General features: G+C 36.2%; 1 protein-coding gene across 10 annotated transcripts in view; it reads left to right on the top strand.

Moving 5' to 3' along the window:
* LOC134352043 (serine/threonine-protein phosphatase 4 regulatory subunit 1-like) overlaps window positions 1–20,940 on the top strand; it is a 76,428-nt gene that overhangs the window by 9,871 nt on the left and 45,617 nt on the right. For all 10 annotated transcript variants that reach the window (XM_063059130.1, XM_063059193.1, XM_063059123.1 and 7 more), the window contains 6 exons: window positions 6,150–6,256; window positions 8,563–8,705; window positions 9,671–9,817; window positions 11,121–11,228; window positions 11,317–11,382; window positions 13,026–13,184. In XM_063059130.1, the coding sequence (XP_062915200.1) occupies window positions 6,150–6,256; window positions 8,563–8,705; window positions 9,671–9,817; window positions 11,121–11,228; window positions 11,317–11,382; window positions 13,026–13,184 (730 nt within the window). The remainder of the gene's footprint in view (window positions 1–6,149; window positions 6,257–8,562; window positions 8,706–9,670; window positions 9,818–11,120; window positions 11,229–11,316; window positions 11,383–13,025; window positions 13,185–20,940) is intronic.

Raw genomic sequence — 20,940 nt, 5'->3', positions numbered from 1 at the left:
AGCTGCTAGTTTATTAGCAACACTTAAAAGCTTCTGAATGCAGACTGAATTTTTTTTCGGTTCTTCGGAAATAATGCATGTGATCAACATTGTGAATTGGTAGCTAGCATTGAGGCTGTATTTTTTTTTAACTCACAACCATTGATAATTTGGTATTCCAAAACTTTATGGAGAGGGAAATGATTGAATAGTTAAGTTTATGGAAAGTTGTATTGTTCAGTTTCAAGCTTTAATCAGTTCAACAGTAGCTGAAGGCACCTAGACCTAGCTGAGAGTATGTGAAAGAAGGTTTTTGTTCCTTTGCTCTTGGCAATCTGCACCTGACTTCTGGCTTTGGGTCTATGTGTCTGGTGTGCATTTAACTTGAGGAAGAACTCTATTTGCATGATCTCTGCATTGGTTGGTTAGCAAACTCTTCAATGTTACAATGGGTAAATGCCTAAAACAAAATGCCCAACACCCTTTCAGCAAAAATACAGTGAATAATCATTGCAAACCCTTGCACTTTGTGGTGTGCCATAACTGTGAGTACACTTTATTTTGCTTCACTTGAAGTCCTGTTTCGGATATTCATATCAACTTTCTTGTTTACGGTAGCTATGTCATTTGTAGGTGTGCCTTTGTCTCAGTTGCAATGATAAAATGATATAAAAATCTAAGTGAGAGCTGGAAAGGCATGCACAGCAACTTTCAATGTACAGGAGGTGGAGTTCAGTGTACTGAAACATACTAGAAAGGTGCAGCATTTCCTACTATTCTAGACTCTGCAGCACTTGCATAGAGACACAAATTTCTGAGACTAAAGCTATTCATTAATTTGATTAGATATTAGAACTGTATCTTGATTTTATGCTAATAATCTTTTGGAGCTTGAGAAAAATCCAGTTAGATTTTCGTTTTTTCCCTGTCCGTGACACAAATTATAGAGGTATCCAACACTGGCGGCTTGTGGGCAAATGTATGTGGCCTTTCTATGTGCTACCAAATTGCAACGTAGTGTTTAATTAAAGTATCAATGCAGTCATATGAATATTATAGCAAGATTAGGTGCAGATTCCACAGTGTATTTTCCAAAATGCTGGAGTACGCAGCAGGCCAAATACAGTGAATAATCAATGCAAACCCTTGTTCCTTCAGCACTTTGTGTGTGTTGCTTGGATTTCCAGCAACAACTGAATTTGTTTTGCTTGTGTGTTTTTCAAATGCAGCTATGTGATTTGTTACAAAATAAACTCTTAAGTTTTGGGGAAGGAAATGAAAATGTGTTCATGATTGTGTCATGTGTTGTGCAGTTATGGCAGGTTTAGTGCAGAAGTGATGAAAATGAGGGAAGAATTTAATGTTTTATTTATTGATGCAAGAACTGTGAAATGAGAGGTTTTGTGCAATAAAAATGGATTTGACCCGCATGAACAAGTGCATAACTTCTGATAAGTAAAGTTAGCTTTTCTTCACAGAAGGGAAACAACTATACACTTCACATGAGCTTTTCAATTAATTTTGATTATACAGAATTCTAGTAGTCCTGCAAATTGGGTTTGGGTTTTGTGAAAGATTAGTTTAGTGGAAGTTCTATAAAAGCTGTCTGCCATATTCATTAACATATAAAGTTTTTAAATCGTGGGGAGGTTTTGCTGCCCATCCTAACTGATTGCAGTCTTTTGGTCTGGAAGTCAAGGATCCAGTTGCAACGGAAGGTTTTCTGTCCCAGGTTTGGGAATTTGGAGATGGGTTTGCTTGGAACTATAGTATTGAAGGTGGAACTGTAGTCAATCCAGGCATTAGGAGCACTTAAGAGGCAGGTATAAAGAGGCAAAGGAGTAAAGTTCTTTGTAATCATCTACATGTTCACCTTGTTGGGCAGCTCCTGCTCGAATTGGCCTCCTCAATTACTTCAGAACGAATAAAATCAGGGTAGAAGTAAAGTGTCCTTGATCCTGAGATGCTTCCAGAAAAGAAGGCAAAAGCTGAAAGTGCATTTAAAAAATGTGATTTTAAATTGGCCAATAAGGCAGTACAAAATGAAATAAGACTTGTGAACAGGCTTGCATAAATTACAAAAAGCATGGATTTCATTTTTATGACCTCATGATGAGAAAATGGGTAATATTTAGGGAGTTAATATATTAATATTAACTAGATTACTGAGGAGAACATTCCTAGAAATGGTGCCATGAGGTGCTTTATGTCCGTTTGAGATAGCAGAACCGTTGCCAGTGGTAATGTTGTGCTACTAACTTTAGATTCTAATTGGTTATGACATCTTAGTGCTGTGATGGATTTTTATCAATCTAAGCTATTGCCTTTTTCAGTAAAATGCAGTCAATTCCATTTGGAACTGCTGGCATTTCCGTCTAACAAGTTCAGGATTTCCGTGTGTGTGTGTGAGGTCTTGATCCTCCTGACAGCAAGTCATTGCTGAATCTCAGATTCAGCTCTGGCTTTGTATTGTATGAGGTCTAAAGAAGTCGTAGGAATTTCCAGCAATTGACCAGTGATACGTACATTTATTAATTTCAATACAGAGGAACAGCTGTAAGGGACTGAAGTAAGTATTAGTAATGTTTGTGTGGTTTCTCCAACTTTTTTTTAAAAGGCAATTGTGTTTTTAAAGTTAATGAAATTTCAGTAATGTAATCATAGTTCAAAATAACATTTATTATCAAAGTACATATATGTCACCATATACAGCCCTGGGATTCATTTTCTTGTGGGCATACACTATAAATACAAGAAACCCAATAGAATTAATGAAAGACTGCCCCAACAGGACAGACAAACCATCAATGTGCAAAAGACAAAAAATTGTACAAAAACAAAAGGGGGAAAAATCCATAGAAGAAATAAATGTCAAGAACATGAAATGAAGAGACTTTGAAAATGAATCTATAGGCTGTGGGAACAGTTCAGTGATGGGGCGAGTGAACCCATCTGTTTTTTTTACTGCTTTGAATACAGGAAGCATTCAAAATGATTCAAAGTTTTGACAGCTGACATCTTTATGTGTGAGTGGGCCTGTCCTAATTGCATCACTTATTGGCTGTACATCACAGATGTTCCCATCAGATTGAAGGTTTTTTTTCTGCCAATGATAGAGTCGACTTCATCCAAGAGGTTTCTAATGTGGAAAGGTACAGTAGTTTGTTGCCGACTTGGTTACTCAGCCAGGAACCAGAAGGTTTAACTGATCACTTGTGTAGTTAGTTAAAACATTACCATCTATACTGAACATGTTTTCTAAAATACCATTTTTGACACATTGCTTATTCTTTGAATTAATTTTTCCCAATGTTTAGTCATTGAATATCTTGAGCTGTTGCTGATATTAAAGGAAGTCCTATGATTTTAATTATAAAATCATTTGACAAGAAAACAGCCTGTTTGGTCCATCTTGTCCACACCACCCAGTGGTCACTAACCCATTATGTTAATCCCTTCATCCAGCTCTTGGCTCATAGCCTTCTATGCCTAGGTGATTTCAATTGCTTATCTAGACTCTCTTTAAATGCTGTAAGCAACTGTTTTTTTCACTGTGTCAGTGTATTCCAGATACCACTAAGGAAAATAAAGGCCCCCTTTCATCCTTCAAATATTTCACCCCTTATCCTTGACCTATGTCCTCTAGTTTTATCTGCCTCTGATATAGAGAATAATTTCCTGCCGTCAACCCTGTCTATAATCTCAATTATATGTAGTTGTAACATGCCTTTTTTTAACTTCCTCTGCTACAAGGAATACAGACTTAGCCTTTCCATTCAATCAGTGCTGTTCTTCACCCCAGGCAATTTCCTCGTGAATTTCTGTAGCCTCTCCCATTGCCATCCTGTCTATCTAATAGTGTGCTGACTAGAAATGCATGTACTTCAGCTGAGGTCTGACTGATGTGTTATTAAGTTGGAGCTAGCTTTCCTGTTCTTGTATTCATGAAGCATAGTATCCCATATACCTTAACCTCATTATCAACCTCTTGGTGCACCTCCAAATATTTGTAAATTTGTATCTTAATGTTCCTCTGATTCTCAGCACCTTATGACCCTAACATTTGTGGTGTTCTAGCTTTATTAGTACTTCATGAGTACTCGCATTTGTCTGGATTAAACTCCATTGCTGCTACTCAGCCCATCAATATCACCCTATAGTTTAAGAACATCTTTCACACCATCAGCAACTTCACCAGATTTCACATTATGTGTGAACTTACTGATCATGCCACTTCTATTCAAATCAAATTATTTACAAACAGCAAGGATCCCAGCATTTCTCCCTTTGGAACACCACCAGTCACAGGCAACCAATGTCAAAAGTAAATCTTCATCTTCTATTGCCAAGCAGATTTTGGATCCAGTTTTTTACGCATGTATCTGGAAGTGCAACTTTAGCTTTTTGCTAGTGCAGTGTTAAAGCAAAGTGGGATTAACACAGAGCCGAGTATAAATAAAATTTGAAGAAGCAAAGTTGTTTTCAATTCCGATCCAAGCTTTTAACTTTTTGGTACATATCTGTGTTATGTAATGTATTGTGATACAAAGACAGGTACAGATTTGCATCGAGCTTCTGCTAGTAGGTATGGGATGGCACTTAGCAATAATTCTAGATATGTTTCTGTGTTCAAATAGAATAACATCCAAATATTCAAAATTTTCCTGCATGTTAGTACATTTTTAATAGCTACTCTGTATAGAAATTGGTATCTCTACTATCTGTTACTCAATGGCACAGCTTGTTGTCAGTCAGAGCTTTAACTTAGCAATGAGGAAATAGGTAAGGCACAAACTAACAGCAAAATACATACTGACGTTATGCACTGTCAATTAGAATCTGTTAAAGTACTTTGTAGAGAAATTTACCATTTTGCCAGTTTCAGAAAAACTAAATGAAATTTTCCATTTTAATGTAATTGGATTATTTTACTGCAACTAAGCCTGTGAATGCTTATCAGTTTATGTTACAGGGTAGATAGCATTGGGTATTACATTTAATGAAAAGAACAACATTTTTCTATCAAGTATAATTGATTTTCTTTACAAAGAAGTCATTCATCTAGAGTCATACAATTCATGGAGGCTGTTCATCCCATTCTAACTTGCTTGTTGTCCAATGCACATGGTCCTGCAAATTTTCCTACTTCATGAACTAATAAAATTAAACTTCAGCTTGGTTGTTTAATTCCAAATTTTAGCAATAGAAAGTTCTAAATCCAACTGACTTTTGCAGTAGCAGTGGAAGATGTATTCTCTGTAATGATGGTGGAAGTCATTCTGTAGATTGTCTGGTTACCCATTTCCCCTCCCCTACTTTGGGGACAGATTGGTCCTGGATGAAGATTTTGTTTTTTTTTCCCCCCATCAGAATTTAATAATTTATGCTGATAGCCTCCATCTAATTTAAATCATCCTTCCTGTGTTGCTAAGGTGGGTCAACAATCAATTGATGCCACTATCTTGGATCAAATCTATCAGTTTGGCTCAGAGTATTAAATAAGATTTTGGCCCTTTTTGGGTTAGTTTCACATTGAAGAATGCTGATTACTACTGAATTATTGTGGAGCCCAGCTTTTGGAGGCGAAGAAGTAGTTCAATTTTGAAAAATCCAGCTGCTTGTGGAACAATACTGTGAAACATCTGAAAATAGTCTATCAGAAGAAGGAATAGTATGACCCAAGCAAAACAGTATACAGTAGTGCTTCTGCTAGACTAAGTATCTCTTACTGCCAGGAGGGACGACATTCTTCTGTAGTTCCAATCTGAGGAAATAAAATTGACAACGTCATTGAAAACCTGAGTACTTGCTCTGCCTGTTGCTTCATTGCAAAATAAAAGGACTTTGCATGGTGTAAAGAATGTTTTTTAATGTAGCTGAGAAGACCAGCGCTTATTTCTAGGCTTCTGCCAATGCTGTCTAATTAATCATCAGAAAATTTGAGTACATGACAGGTGAATTTCGAATTAGCTTGATTTTTCTCAAAGAATAACATCTGAAATCAGAATTTGATGCAATTTTGTACCACTTGTGTGTCTTTCTGTGTGATTATAGGTGAATCAAATCTAAAGTATTCTTTGAAGTGGAGAAGAGAAAAATATAACATCTCTTTACAGAAGTATGGTGAAAGGTTGAAGTATTTTGAATTTGAATTTTATTTTCTTTAATAGACAAATGGTAGCAAGAGGTTTGCTGGACACGCTGCGGGCAGTCAGCGATGATGAAAAAGACTGCCTCGCAGTGCTCGAAAGAATAAGTAAACTAGCAGAAGATCCAGGTAATCAGCTTCTACATATAATCTATAATGTGTAGGAAAATTTTATATAGAGTTTAAAAGTTGTAATTTAGTTTTATTATATACTGCAATGTATTGCTACTGCAAAACAACAAATTTCATGACATATGCCAGTGATATTAAACCCGATTAAGAGGGTGTTGTATAAGGAGTAAAGAGAATTGGTCTTAACTGAGTTTGTTTTTCAATTACACGAACTGGTTTGTAGCCATTGCTAATTTTTCTGACATTATTGTACAGAAATGCACTCTCTAATGTGAATGCTGTACAAAAGTATTCTACTTTCAGAATATAAATGTAACGCAATTTCTGAAACAGTGCTGGATGTTGCTCCATCATATACCATGTTTAATGTTAGAGACCACAGTTGAATAAAGGAAAACTTCTTTTAAAAACCGTAATCAGTACTTTCGTACTGGATAGGCAGATTTTCTGGACTATTGACTCAGTTCACTTCTTTTAGCTGCTACATTGTTTAATATTACAATAAATTTTCCAGTGAACCTGTTAAGTCTTAAGATGGCATGGGGAAATAGAACTAGAGTAATTTCATGGAAGTGCAGATACTTGTCTCCAGTGTACTGGAGGAATTGTGGGAATTGGAGCCCTGGTGTGCTGGAGGGTATATTAATGCAGTAGGAAGTTTTACACCAAATTAAGCTTGGACTCATTTATAGGTGTGCATTTCCTTTGCCACAGCTACAGTTGCTAGAAATTATGATGTGGCAATATAATAGTGTTTGAAAATTTAGACCAATTTACTCTGATTTAATTTGCATGTTTGTTCAAAAGGCTTTGTATCTTTTTTGGATTTTTCTTGGGATGTGAGGAGGAAGACAGGATATGGTTGTGATACATGAAATATAAGTGAGGAAAGATTTGAGTGTTTATCTGAGCATTTAAGAAATAGAATTTTGTAAACAATGCAGTACATCTGTATCAATTCATTTTGAAGTGTGATTAGAATTTCATAAAATCAGTGACCAACAACATATCATAACATGCTGCTGTTAATCAGGTTTTCCGTTCAATGCATGTACTGAGCGTCACAGTAGTGTTGCCATTAGCGTAACGCTATTACAGCTTGGGTGTTGGAGTTCAGGGTTCAATCCAGGAATCGTCTGTAAGGGTTTCTATGTCCTTTCTGTGGAATGTGTGGATTTCCTGTGGGTGCTCAGGTTTCCTCCCACCAGTTAGTCCCACCCAAAGACCTACCAGTTAGTAGGTTAATTAGTCATTGTAAATTGTCCCATGATTAGGCTAGGGTTAAATCTGGGGGCTGCTGGCCACGCAGCTTGAAGGGCCGGGTGGGCCTATTCTGCACTATATCTCCTAAACCAAAAAAAAATGCTTAACACTGAACTACATATTATTTTACTGCCCATAATTAGTGATGACTAATGCAACCATTGTCAGGACTGGATTTGCTCCTAGTTACTGTAGTGCTGCATTTTTCTGCACGCTTAGTTTAAACTTGTTCCAGGAATTGAAGAGGATTTGAATAGGCAAATAACAGATTTTTTTTTTGCCTGCATTCGGGACTGTTGTTAGGTGTGCAATTTTTTTCACAGCTAAAGGGCTGGAAATTTATTTTTTTTTCATTGGCCCATGGAGGAGATGTATAGTATGTTATAAAATCTCAATGTGTCAATAAGGGAAAGTGGAATCAGGTGAGACAACATGAAGAAAAATGTATTCACCAAAAGATAATGTATACCCTTGGTGAGTTATTAAAATGTTAATTTTTGCCCTGCCTGAAGGTAAATAAGTCTCATTTGAGTTGTGGAACTTGTACTTTGACACTTTAGCAAGCAAATCAATTGATATGACACGAAGTGCATTTTAAAGGCATATTTCAGTAACTTTTATAGAGTGGTTTAGATTATTTATCAGCTCCTTAGCTTCAGAGTATGCTACAATGAAGTTTGCATGGCTGCTGCATTTGCTTGTCAATGTTTTAATGAGTCACTAATGGAATAAATTGGGAGGCTCAAGGAAGTTGTTGAAATAGAGAAATAAGCAGAGAATCAAATGTGAATGTCAAAAGCTACAAACATGGGGAAGCTGAGGAAAATAACATATCATTACCATTTTCTTAACTATAGACATTTCAAATTCATTGTAGGCCATTTAGCATTAAATGCAAGCAATTGTCCTCTTTCTGCATTTTTAAACAATTTTCTGTTCAGAATGCAGTCTAAGCTGATCTGTCATCACCTAGTAAATTATCTGAAGCTCTTAAGTTATTGTGTTTACTGCTCATTGTGATGAAACCATTCTCTTTACAGAGCCAACTGTCCGTGCGGAGTTGATGGAACAGGTGCCTCACATTGCCATATTCTGCCAGGAAAATAGGCCTTCCATTTCTTATGCTTTCTCCAAATATTTGTTGCCCTTCATGGTTAGATGCCTTGCAGACCCCAACAACCAGGTATTTTTATTTCTTCTTTCTGCAAATGGTTCACTGAATGCTTTAGTTCTCATTGAGAACATTTATTCAGAGGTTTTCTGTTTGAGTGTGAACCTATGCAAACTTCTGTCCTACCTCAAATGTAAGCTTATTAGGATGATAACCCTCTGCTGATTTATATCTTGTAATATGTCTCCATATACAAATAGCCAAGTTTGTAAACTGCTTATTTTATGTGTAATTGGTCCACAAATTAAACAATTTTTCTTGTTTCTTTCAACTCTCATCCAAGACCCTATCATGCTATATTAATTATTGATAATTGTAGAGAGCTGTCTTAGTAACTCGTTTGTGGCGAATGATTTCTGCTTTTAGGTTGAAAATGCACATTGGATCCAAGTACAAGTCCTTGCCACAGGCATACTACCTGTTATTTCCTGATTAGGATTTGGAATTTTTCCCCTGCTGACTGACTCTTTTTGTCCATCATCCTCCACAATCCTTTGGTCCATCTATCATTTACTGGTTCCTGCCTCACCCCTTCCTCCCTCTTTATTTTGGCTTTCTTCCCTTTCAACTCTCAGTCCTAATGTCGGGTCTTGACCTGAACTGTCAATGTTTTCCTTCCCACGGACCTGCTGAGTTCTTCCAGCGGTTTGTTTATTGCTTCAGATTCCAGTATTTGCAATCTCCTGTCTCCACAATTTACTTTGTTAGATTCTATTAATCTATTAATTGTGCATTTCTCAGCTTGAAGGTTGTGGCATTTGAACTTCTCCCACATCATAATTAAAACATTTTGAAATCCCTTTTATAACGATAATTGTATGACTCTGGAGAAACACCACTTGTAATAACAGTACTAGTGTTATGTATTTTTCCCACTCAACTTCCAAGTCAGTCAATTAATTAAGATGTACATATTTTGTTTGTGAAACTTGTGGTTTTGTAACCTGTCACATGATAGCTTCCTTTACTACTTGTAGGTGAGAAAGACAAGTCAGGCAGCATTGCTAGTGGTACTAGAACAAGAGATAATCGAAAGATACGATGTGGAGACCAAAGTATGTCCAGTTCTACTGGATCTAACTGCTCCAGAAAGCAATGATGATCTGAAAACAGAAGCTGTAGCAGTAAGTGAAATGACAATTATTTTAAATTAATAATTGTGAATTTAATAACATTTTAGTGAGATCTGGGCACAAAATGGTAATGACAATTTAAAATATATAAGGTAAAATGAGGAACATTGGAAAGGAATTTGTAATGGAAGTTGTCCATTTTGGTGATGAGAAAGAAAGCAGTTAAATGGTGGCAAAAAATACTAAATTTAAGATTGATAGGATTCACATGTGAAATGATGTCACAAATTTATAAAGCTTAGAGAGATGAAATATCACTTGTGAGAAAATCTCTGTGGAAATTGTCCATTGGTGTAGTAGCCAATATAGTCGTTTCAGAGTGTGTTGGCAACTATTTATGTTTTGGGCCTACCATTGCAAGCTTCAGCAATGACAAGATGTTGGTGTGAAATTTTCTGTGCATGAATGTGCTGTCATTGACTAGGTGAGGGGCCAAAGGGTGTAGGTATGGTCAGTTTATGGACCAGTGTTCAAGGTTGAGTTGGCAGTCAACATTGGGGTCTGGCAGTTGGGTCAGCAATTACGTAATTGGGCCTGGATTTGTGTGGAGAGTCCCTGAAAGGGTTTTGTACTTGGGGGAGAAAGTGAGAGGGAGATGGATGAATGAGAAGGTCAGAACCATGAAAAGTATAAGTGACCTTAGTTTGATTCTGGTTTGGTCACAAGAGAATATTGCAACCAGCTCTGGTCACCAGATTTGAGAAGGATGTGAAGGTCCTAGAAAAAATTTATTGGTATAGTTTCAGAGGTGAGGGACTTAACGTAAGCTGAAAATGGAGAAGCTGCAGCTTTCCTTGAAGGGAAGAAGTCTTAAAAGTTAATAGAGGTGAACGAGGTCATGATTGATTTGATAAAGAGTGAACTTTTCACTTGTACATATTTCAATTTTGGGGAGATCCAAGGGAAATGGGAAGAGGAACATTTTTACTTCAGAGGAATGTTAGCACCTGGAATTAAGTGGTAAAACAAAAGCAATGCCTTTTGAAAGAAAATTTGGAAAGGTACTGGATGAGGAATAATTTGCAGGGTTAGACAGAGGAAAGAGAATGGGTCTTCACAGGGATTCAATTTAATTTTGATGAGCCCAGTGGTTTCGTTGTACTCAGATTTCTGAATTTGGAAATAATTTGTGTCATCAAAGCAGTTTGATTTTGGCCAACAGAACAAAACTTCTACTGATGTTAGGATTGTTCCAATGATATCTTTTGTCTTATATTTCACTTGTAACTTTTGAAAGAATATGAAATGTCTTTTGTCTTTTTACTCACTGCATTCACTTTTTACTTAATTGTAGATAATGTGCAAAATGGCCCCCATGGTAGGGAAAGCTATCACTGAAAGATATATACTGCACCGATTCTGTGAAATGTGCTGTGATTGTCGGATGTTCCATGTTCGAAAGGTTAGTGTATATATATTCACATCTTATTGATTTCTCTGCTTGGCTTTATTTGTTTAATTGTACAAGACTATTTGACTTCCTTTCTCAGGTGTGCGCTGCCAATATTGGGGATATATCCAGTGTTGTTGGTCGCGAAGCTACTGAAGAATTGCTGGTAAGTATGCATAGGCTGATGATAACACAACATATCAACTTTGGCCATCAAGGGATGCAAAAAGGATTTTTTTTAAAATATAAAGGTATATTTGCAAATCTGCAATCAGATCTATGGTTCTTGACAATAAACAAAATGCTGGAGCAACTCAATGGGTCAGGCAGCGTCTGTGGAGAGAAATGAGCAGTTGGCATTCACCTTGAGACCCTTCATCTGGATTGATTATTATAGAGGGGAGGTAGCTAGTATAGGTGGGGCAAGCAAAAGGTGGATCCAGATGTGGAGAGTGATAGGCAAATGAAACGAGTGGAAATACCAACAGAGGCTGGGAGGTGAGAGGTGGAGGCAGCAAAGGCTGCAGGCGATGGAATTTGATGGGAAAGGAAGGTGGAGTATGGAATGAAGTAAGGCAAGTGAGGTGGGTGGATAATTCACTGGGGGAAGAGTGGGCAGATGGAGTAAGTTCCTAGGTGTAATGTTAGGATGAGCGAGTTTAGACATCATGTAAGAAGGTTAATGGTTTTGCTGAGCTTGTCAAGCACTGTACAGTACTTGATCCAACCCATGAGTAATAATTGGGGTAAATTTGCTTTCCATTCATTTGTAATAAGTACCATTTTATGTAATTGGACTGCATTTAATTATATATATTTGTACATCAACATAGTGTTATGTTTTGAAAGAAAGCACTTCAAAAACTAGTACTCCAGTACAGTACTTGTCGTGTGTTTCTATTTTGGTTCTTTTTGCACCTCTTGAGGATGTTGGCAATATCAACTATTTGCAACAGGTAGAACAAAATAGGTTTTAGTGTTTTTATTTTCATTTATTTGTTTCCTATTTCCTTCTTTTCCTCCCTTTCCCTAGAAGGCTCATCCTGGGGGTAAGGTTCAACAGATGTCGTCAGCCTTCTGGTAATTACCTAAGAACCATCCTTAATGTGTGTACTTTGGCAGTGAGTGTTAGTAGGCTATTCGAGCAAAGCAAGAGTGAGGTTATTAAAGCTGATTTTGATCCCCTCCCCAATATATGCCTTTTGTGGGTGTGAGGATATGGCAGACTTCAGATAGAACTTGTTGCCTGAAATTTTCAGGAACTGAGAGCAATTACCAGGATTGGAGAAAAAACTCAGCAGAGACCACATTTTAAGTCCTGTATATTTTAAATGTATGGAGTTCAGTTTTGAAGCATCATCTCAGTTTGCTTTTCATCTATTTCCTTCGGCTGTTGGGGATATAATCTACAGTGAATTTTGAAGTGGCAACAGTTTGAAAGTAATATCTGTGTGGACTGACTTTCTTGCCTATTTTTGTTTTGAATGACCCTTGCACAAAGCTAATTTTTAAACCTCAGATTATTTTGACCATCCCTTGTTGCTGGCACTCTCACACTGCTGTGGGACATCTTGCTCCATAAAACTTAGGAATTCCCACTTATTTACTGCTAAAGCTTTGACAATATTTTAATTTTAGTTTGAATTGTGCTTGGTTCTGTTTTTGGAAACTCAAGAGTTTGACTTTAAAATGAATACCTCCGTGTAGCTGTAACCCAGTATCTGTGAATCACATTCCTTGAATGTTACTGCCTAAAATATTCTGGCAACTATAATTGAAAATAATATTTTCTTGGGTTTTTCTGTGTAGTTACCCAGGTTCTTCCAGCTATGCTCTGATAATGTGTGGGGAGTGCGGAAAGCATGTGCCGAATGCTTTATGGGTGTTTCTTGTGCAACCTCTCAGGAAGTTCGTAGAACAAAGCTATCTTCGCTCTTCATTAATCTGATCAGCGACCCTTCACGTTGGGTAAGTTTTTTAAGAAGTTTTTTTTTAAGTTCTGAATCTTTAGTAGGTAAGGAATGAAGTGACCTCATTTGTTTTGCTATACTTGTCTCCTTCTTGCTGTCATTGTTTTGTTCAATGAATTCCATTGGTTGTTCTATTTGAGATTTTTAATATTTTATTTATTTTTTTAGAGATGCTGTAGGGCTGAGTTTGAGTTTCCGATTGTCATCAGAAAGCTTTCATAATTCCTTCCTTCCATGTTCCAGATGATTTAGGTTCATTTTATTTTAAAAGAAATTATAACACTTCAAACCTCTTTGATTATCACCAAACTGTCCCAAATTCATCATTGTGGAAACGTCTCCTAAATGGCCTACTGATTACCCGAAGGTTGACCTGGCTTGTGTGTCTTCCTTTAGCCTTGACTCCTGTTTCCTTTCAGGATTTAGTGTTAATTCAGTGTCCCAAGTTTTTAAGGTATTTTCCTTGTAAATACAGCAGTCTGTGGAAGTACAAATAGGAAAATTGCCATGCTTCATCCTTCCTGTATGCAGCAGTGTGGGACATGTCCTGTAATAGAGTTCTATCCGTTTCCTCTGAACTGTTGGCAGGTGTTAGGGCTGGAACAGTGAGAAGAGATGCCAGTAATCAGATGCAGATGTATATATCTGATGAGGCAAAATTTCAGTGACCACAAAAATTATGTGGGGAATTGGAAGAGAATAAGGCAAGAACAGTTTTTGCTTAAACTAACTAGCTATAAGCGTACAAAGTTTCAAAAGTCTGGTCCACTGTGCACTAATGTAGAAGTAGGTTGGATAATGAGGATTTAAGGCTGAAGATGGGTTTTTTAAATTAGTGTGTGTATTTGTTTAGCTAACACAAAAATAATTCAGTCAGTTTGAGCAATAAACAACAATTTTGATATTTTTCTCAATACCTTTCAATAGCTAATTATGCATTGCTAATTCATTGTTTTAACTAATTCATGCTGGCAAGTCCAGCATTTTGTTTTTTGTCTGCTATTGTCCTTCAAGGTTGTAGTGAGTCACCAGCTTGAGTGGCTGATACTCATGAGGCACCCTGTTTCCATTAAGTAAAATTGCCTCTAAATGTTTGCTTTTTACTCTGTTCCCAATCCCTATATCCACCTATTCCTAAGGAATTTTAATCAACACGCAAAATGCTGGAGGAACTCAGCAAGCCAGGCAGTATCTATGGAAAAAAAATACGGTTGACGTTTCAGGCCAAGACCCTCCAGCAGGTCACAGCCCGAAACATCGACTACTTTTTTCCATAGCTGCTGCCTGGTCTGCTGAGTTCCTCCACATTTTGTGTGTGTTGCTTGGATTTCCAGCATTTGCAGATTTTCTCTTGTTTGTGTCAGGAATTTTAATTTTAATATCTGACTGCGTAGTTTCCTAATCCCCATTGTTTTCATCCATTTCCCCAGAGTGAACAGACGAGTGATAGAAATCAATTTGATCTCTTCCTTTCTCCCCCGCCTCCACTGTATCTTCCTTTTCAGATGATCTCAAAGCTTGATGAAAGGTTTTAAGTGGCAGTCTAATGAAAATGAGGGATGTCTTTTGGGATTTCAAGAGTCTTTTGAAAGAGTGTTCATGAATCAGAATCAGGTTTAATAGCACTGGCATATGTCATGGAATTTTTTGTTTTGTGACAGCAGTACAGTGCAATACATAAACAATAAATTACAATAAGAAATATGTGTAAAAAAGAATTAGTGTAATAAGAGACCAAAAAAAAGAGGGGGGAAAGTGTGGTGGTGTGCATGGGTTTATTGTCCATTCAGAAATCTTTCTTTCTTTTTAAATCTTTTTATTGAGTAAGTATACAAAAAAGGTAAGCCATATAAACATTAATACAATGTTAAAGTATAATAAAATTCCAAAAGATAACAATACCAAAAAGAAAATACTACAAACAATGTAATTTAAGCATAAGAAACCAAGATAACATAATAGTATACTAGATTTTATATATATCAATGGAAAAAAAAAGAAAAAAAAACCCCAAAAAAAAAACCCACCGTGCAACTAACTAAAAGCAAAGCAAAGCAATGGGCTAACTTGAAACCAAACAGAGTTAAACTTAAAATCACGTCCTCAATCCCGACCTCCATTAAAACAGTGAAGAAAAAACAAGAAGGGTAAATATTACATTAAATGAAAATATCGAATAAAAGGTCCCCAAATCTGTTCAAATTTAAATGAAGAATCATAAAGGTTACTTCTAATTTTCTCCAGATTCAAACATAAAATCGTCTGAGAAAACCAAAAAAAGGTAGTTGGAGCATTAAGCTCTTTCCAATGTTGTAAAATACATCTTTTCGCCATTAAAGTAAGAAATGCAATCATTCTACGGGCTGAAGGGGAAAGATTACTAGAAATTTTAGGTAGTCCAAAGATAGCAGTAATAGGGTGAGGAGAGATATCTATATTTAATACCTTAGAAATAATATTGAAAATATCTCTCCAAAAAGTTTCCAAAGTAGGGCAAGACCAAAACATATGAGTTAAAGAGGCTATCTGCCCCGAACATCTATCACAGAAAGGATTAATATGCGAGTAAAAACGCGCTAACTTATCTTTGGACATATGTGCTCTATGAACCACTTTAAATTGAATTAGAGAATGTTTAGCACAAATAGAGGAAGTATTAACTAATTGTAAAATCTGCCCCCAATCATCCACAGAAATGGTAAGCCCCAATTCCTGTTCCCAATCTACCCTAATCTTATCAAATGGAGCTTTCCTAAGTTTCATAATAATATTATAAATCATAGCCGATGCACCTTTCTGACATGGATTAAGGTTAATTATCGAATCTAAAATATATATAGGAGGAAGCATTGGAAAGGAAGTAAGTATAGTACTTAGGAAATTTCTAACTTGTAAATATCTAAAAAAATGTATTCTTGATAAGTTATATTTATTAGATAATTGTTCAAAAGACATAAGGGAACCATCTAAAAATAAATCCAAAAACCGTAAAATACCCTTAGTCTTCCAAGTTTGAAAAGCGCGATCCGTAAAAGAGGGAGGAAAAAATATGTTACCTAAAATAGGAATCGCTAACCCGAATTGATTAAGATCAAAAAATTTTCTGAATTGAAACCAAATGCGCAAAGCATATTTAACTATCGGGTTAGAGACCTGCTTAAGACGTTTCGAATCAAAAGGAAGAGAGGAACCTAAAATAGAACCAAGTGTATAACCCTGAACAGATTGTAATTCCAATGCTACCCATTTAGGAATAAATAGTATGTCCCGGTCAAGTAACCAAAATTTCATATGTTGAATATTAATAGCCCAATAATAAAATCTAAAGTTAGGTAATGCTAAACCTCCATCTCTCTTAGCTTTCTGTAAATGTATTTTACCCAGTCTCGGATTCTTGTTCTGCCAAATAAATGAAGAAATTTTAGAGTCAACTTTATCAAAAAAAGATTTAGGAACGAAAATTGGTAATGCCTGAAACACATATAAAAATTTTGGCAAAAAAAACATCTTAACTGCATTAATACGACCAATCAAAGTTAAATATAAGGGAAACCATTTAGATGAAAGTTGAGTAATATGGTCTATTAATGGTAAAAAGTTAGTCTTAAATAAATCTTTATGTTTACAAGTAATTTTAATCCCAAGATATGAAAAGTAATTATTAATCAATTTAAATGGAAATTTATAATATAAGGGAAGATGTTTATTAATCGGAAAAAGTTCACTCTTACTAAGATTTAATTTATAACCTGAGAAAAGACCAAATTGTGCTAATAACTCTAAAACAGCAGGAATGGATCTCTCAGGATTAGAAATATATAAAAGTAAATCATCAGCATAGAGTGATAATTTATGGGACTTTAATCCCCGAGTTATCCCAGTAATATTTAAAGATTCTCGAATAGCAATTGCAAGAGGTTCTAATGCAATATCAAATAATAGGGGACTAAGAGGACAGCCTTGTCGAGTACCACGAAAGAGAGGAAAAAAAGGTGAGTTTAAGGAGTTAGTACGAACCGAGGCTACAGGGGAGTAATATAACAGTTTAATCCAGGATATAAATTTCAAGCTAAAATTAAACATTTCAAGCACCTTAAATAAATAAGGCCATTCTACTCTATCAAAAGCTTTCTCGGCATCTAAAGAAATAACACACTCAGGAACATTTTGTGAGGGAGTATAAACGATATTTAACAATGTACGAATATTATAAAAAGAGTAACGACCTTTAATAAAACCCGTTTGGTCTTCCGAAATAATAGAAGGAAGTACTTTTTCTAGTCTATTTGCTAATAACTTAGAAAAAACTTTAGAATCAACATTTAATAAAGATATTGGTCTATAAGATGCACATTGAGCAGGGTCTTTATCCTTCTTTAGTATTAAAGAAATTGATGCTCTATTAAAAGATTCCGGAAGTTTACCAAGTTTCAAAGAAGCCTCAAAAACCTTATAGAGCCAAGGAATCAATAAAGAAGCAAAACATTTATAAAATTCAACGGTAAACCCATCAGGGCCAGGAGCTTTCCCCAGATTCATAGAAAAAATAACATTCTTAATCTCATCCATTGTAATGGAAGTATCTAATAAAGAAGACATATCCTGTGAAATCAGAGGGAAGTCTAACTTATCTAAAAAATCATTCATATATTTAGAATCTCGAGGAGACTCTGATTGGTATAAAGAAGAATAAAAATCACAAAAGGTTTGATTAATCCCCACATGATCCAATATCAATCGATCATTTTGGTTATAAATCTGATTGATTTGAGATTTAACATAATTAGATTTCAATTGATTAGCCAGCAGCTTGCCAATTTTATCACTGTGAACATAAAAATCACTTCTTGTTTTCTTTAATTGGTTTACAATCGAGGACGAGAGTAGTAAACTGTGTTCCATTTGAAGTTCAGTTCTTTGTTTGTATAGCTCCTCAGAAGGAGCCATAACATATTTCTTATCAATTTCTTTAATCTTGTCCACAATTACCATCTCCTCCTGCTTCTGTTTCTTCCTCAAAGCAACGGAATACGAAATAATCTGACCCCGAATATAGGCTTTAAAAGTGTCCCAAAGAGTGTTAACCGAAATATCTTCTGTATGGTTAATTGTAAAAAAAAGCTCAATCTGTTCATTCATAAAATTAACAAAGTCCGAGTCCTGAAGCAACAGCGAATTAAAACGCCATTGTCTATTGTTTGGTATATTGGCCATAATTTTAATAGAAAGCTTAAGTGGAGCATGATCCGAAATGGTTATAGAATCATAATCACATTTAATCACTGAAGGAATGAGACGAGAATCAATGAAAAAATAATCAATTCTTGAATAGGAATGATGAACATGTGAAAAGAAGGAAAAATCTTTTTCCTGAGGATGCAGAAAACGCCAAATGTCCGTCGACCCAGAATCAGAAAGGAAAAAATTAATCAAATTTGCAGATTTATTAGGTAAAGTCCGTAAAGGATCCGAACGGTCCAAAGCTGGAGATAAACAGGTATTAAGATCTCCGCCCCAAATCAATGAAAACTCGTTCAAATTCGGAAACTGATCAAACAATGATTTATAAAATTCCGGACAATCCATATTAGGAGCATAAACATTAACCAAAACTACTTTTTTATTAAATAATAAACCACTAACCAATAAAAATCTACCATTCGGATCAGAGATAATATCCTGTTGTATAAAAGTAACTGAGGAGTCTATAAAAATAGAGACGCCTCGAATCTTAGCATTGGAGTTCGAATGAAATTGTTGTCCCTTCCAAAATTTGAAAAAACGTAGTCTGTCCCCCCTCCGTACATGGGTCTCTTGTAAAAATAAAATTTGTGCTTTAAGTCTCCGGAACACTTTAAAAACTTTTTTCCTTTTAATAGGATGATTAAGACCATTAGTATTCCAGGAGACAAAATTAATAATAGACTCCATAAATCCTAAAGTCAACCCATAACAAGGAGGATTGACAATAGGCGCGACCCACAGACCCGGAGAGGAAACAGAACATACAAAAGATACCGGGGAAAAGGACGTAACCAATACTTCAATAATGTATATAGCCCAAAGAGAAACAAACTAAAACGTGAAGCCCCTCCCACCACCCCCCACCCCAGGACCCCAAGGCGAAATCTAAAGCAGACCCGCCAGAAAGAAGCAAGCGCTAAAACTACCCCCATGACTTCCGGTATACGCTCCCTAAAAAAAAGGTATAAATATGAAAAGGATCAGCTAATTGTAAAACAGTAAAAAAAATAAGTAAAAAAAAGTTAGCTCAATTAAAATACACACAGAACAGAACAAAAGCCGGAAAGTATATATTAAAAAAAAACCACAATAAACCTCAAACTCATGAATAGACACAGCAACAAAAAAAATAGGATTATTAACATAAAATGATTATAAAAAGCAAAACAGAATAAAATTTAAAAAAAACTACAAAATTTAAGGCCGCACAGGAAATACGTAAGATGACAAAAGGGAAGTAACCACCCAGAATCCCCTGGGAAAAGAAAGAAATGACGCAGTTAAAAAGAAAGTTTAGCAGCCATATTAAGAAATCAAAAGTAAACTTTTCTGCCCAAATAGGGCACAGAAAAGTTAAAACCAACCAATTCACAGCCTCCGATCAACGGAGAAAATTAAAAAAAGGCAATTAAGATGTTGAAGATGAAAGTTGATCCAGATAACTCTGGGCATCCGATGGAGAATCAAAAAAACGAAGAGCTCCATCTAACATGCGAATCCTTAGACGTGCAGGGTACAGCAGCGCTGGTCTTAAATCCATCTTATAGAATTCCGACATCACGGATCTGTAACGGACCCGTTGGTCCCAGATTGGTTTACTGAAATCTTCCACGAATCGGAACTTAAGATCCGAAAAATCAATGAAACCTTTAGATCGAGCGAATCGAAACAGTCTCTCCTTGTCTTGAAAGTAATGAAAACGTAAGATAACATGCCTAGGTCTATCTGACCTAGACGAGTATGATGGGATTCTGTGAACACGATCCAGTAGCGGTGGTTGGTCAGGAAATACAGTAGGGAATGCATCTTTTAAAAGTTGGGAAAAATATTTCATAGGGTTGTTAGCTTCCACGGCTTCCCTGACGCCAATCATTCGTAAATTCTGCCGTCGCATTCTAGATTCCAAGTCAGAGTTTTTAAAAGTCAAAAAGTCAAGTTTCTTCTTCATTACATTAATTGTTTCTTCGACTTTCCCCATCTTAAGCTCACTTTGTTGCGCGGATTTTTGAAGACCAGATATAGCCGACTGATGTTCCGCAATACATGTTTGCATCTTATCAATTAAATCGGCAATTTTCTGGAACTTAGTTGAGATTTCCATATGAATCAGGTCTTTAACAGAGCCCATAATTTCTGTACGAATCATCTCCCTAACAGAGGTTGAAATTTCCCTCTGAATTAACTCCGATATAGCTTCCAAAGTCACCGGTGATTCAGTCGGAGGGAGATCCGTAGCTTTCGGTTTAACCGGAGGTTTACCATCCTTGCCGTCTTTCCCGTTCTTAGACATAGCCGATCTCAGTATCATCCAATTGTCAGAGAATTCAGTTTAATTCAAAGTATTGTAAAAATTGATGCCTTAATAGTTAATTAAAGTATAGCTGACCATAGAGAGAAAAAACTCAGAGGTAATGGAGCGAGTCAAGAACGCGACTTCACTCCATGAGCGCTACCGGAAGTCCCCCCAGAAATCTGATAATGGAGGGAAAGTGCGCATGCGCCGGTCGTGC

Source organism: Mobula hypostoma, chromosome 1, assembly GCF_963921235.1.
Source record: "Mobula hypostoma chromosome 1, sMobHyp1.1, whole genome shotgun sequence".
NCBI lineage: Eukaryota > Metazoa > Chordata > Chondrichthyes > Myliobatiformes > Myliobatidae > Mobula > Mobula hypostoma.
This window is presented reverse-complemented; position numbering and strand designations above follow the sequence as displayed.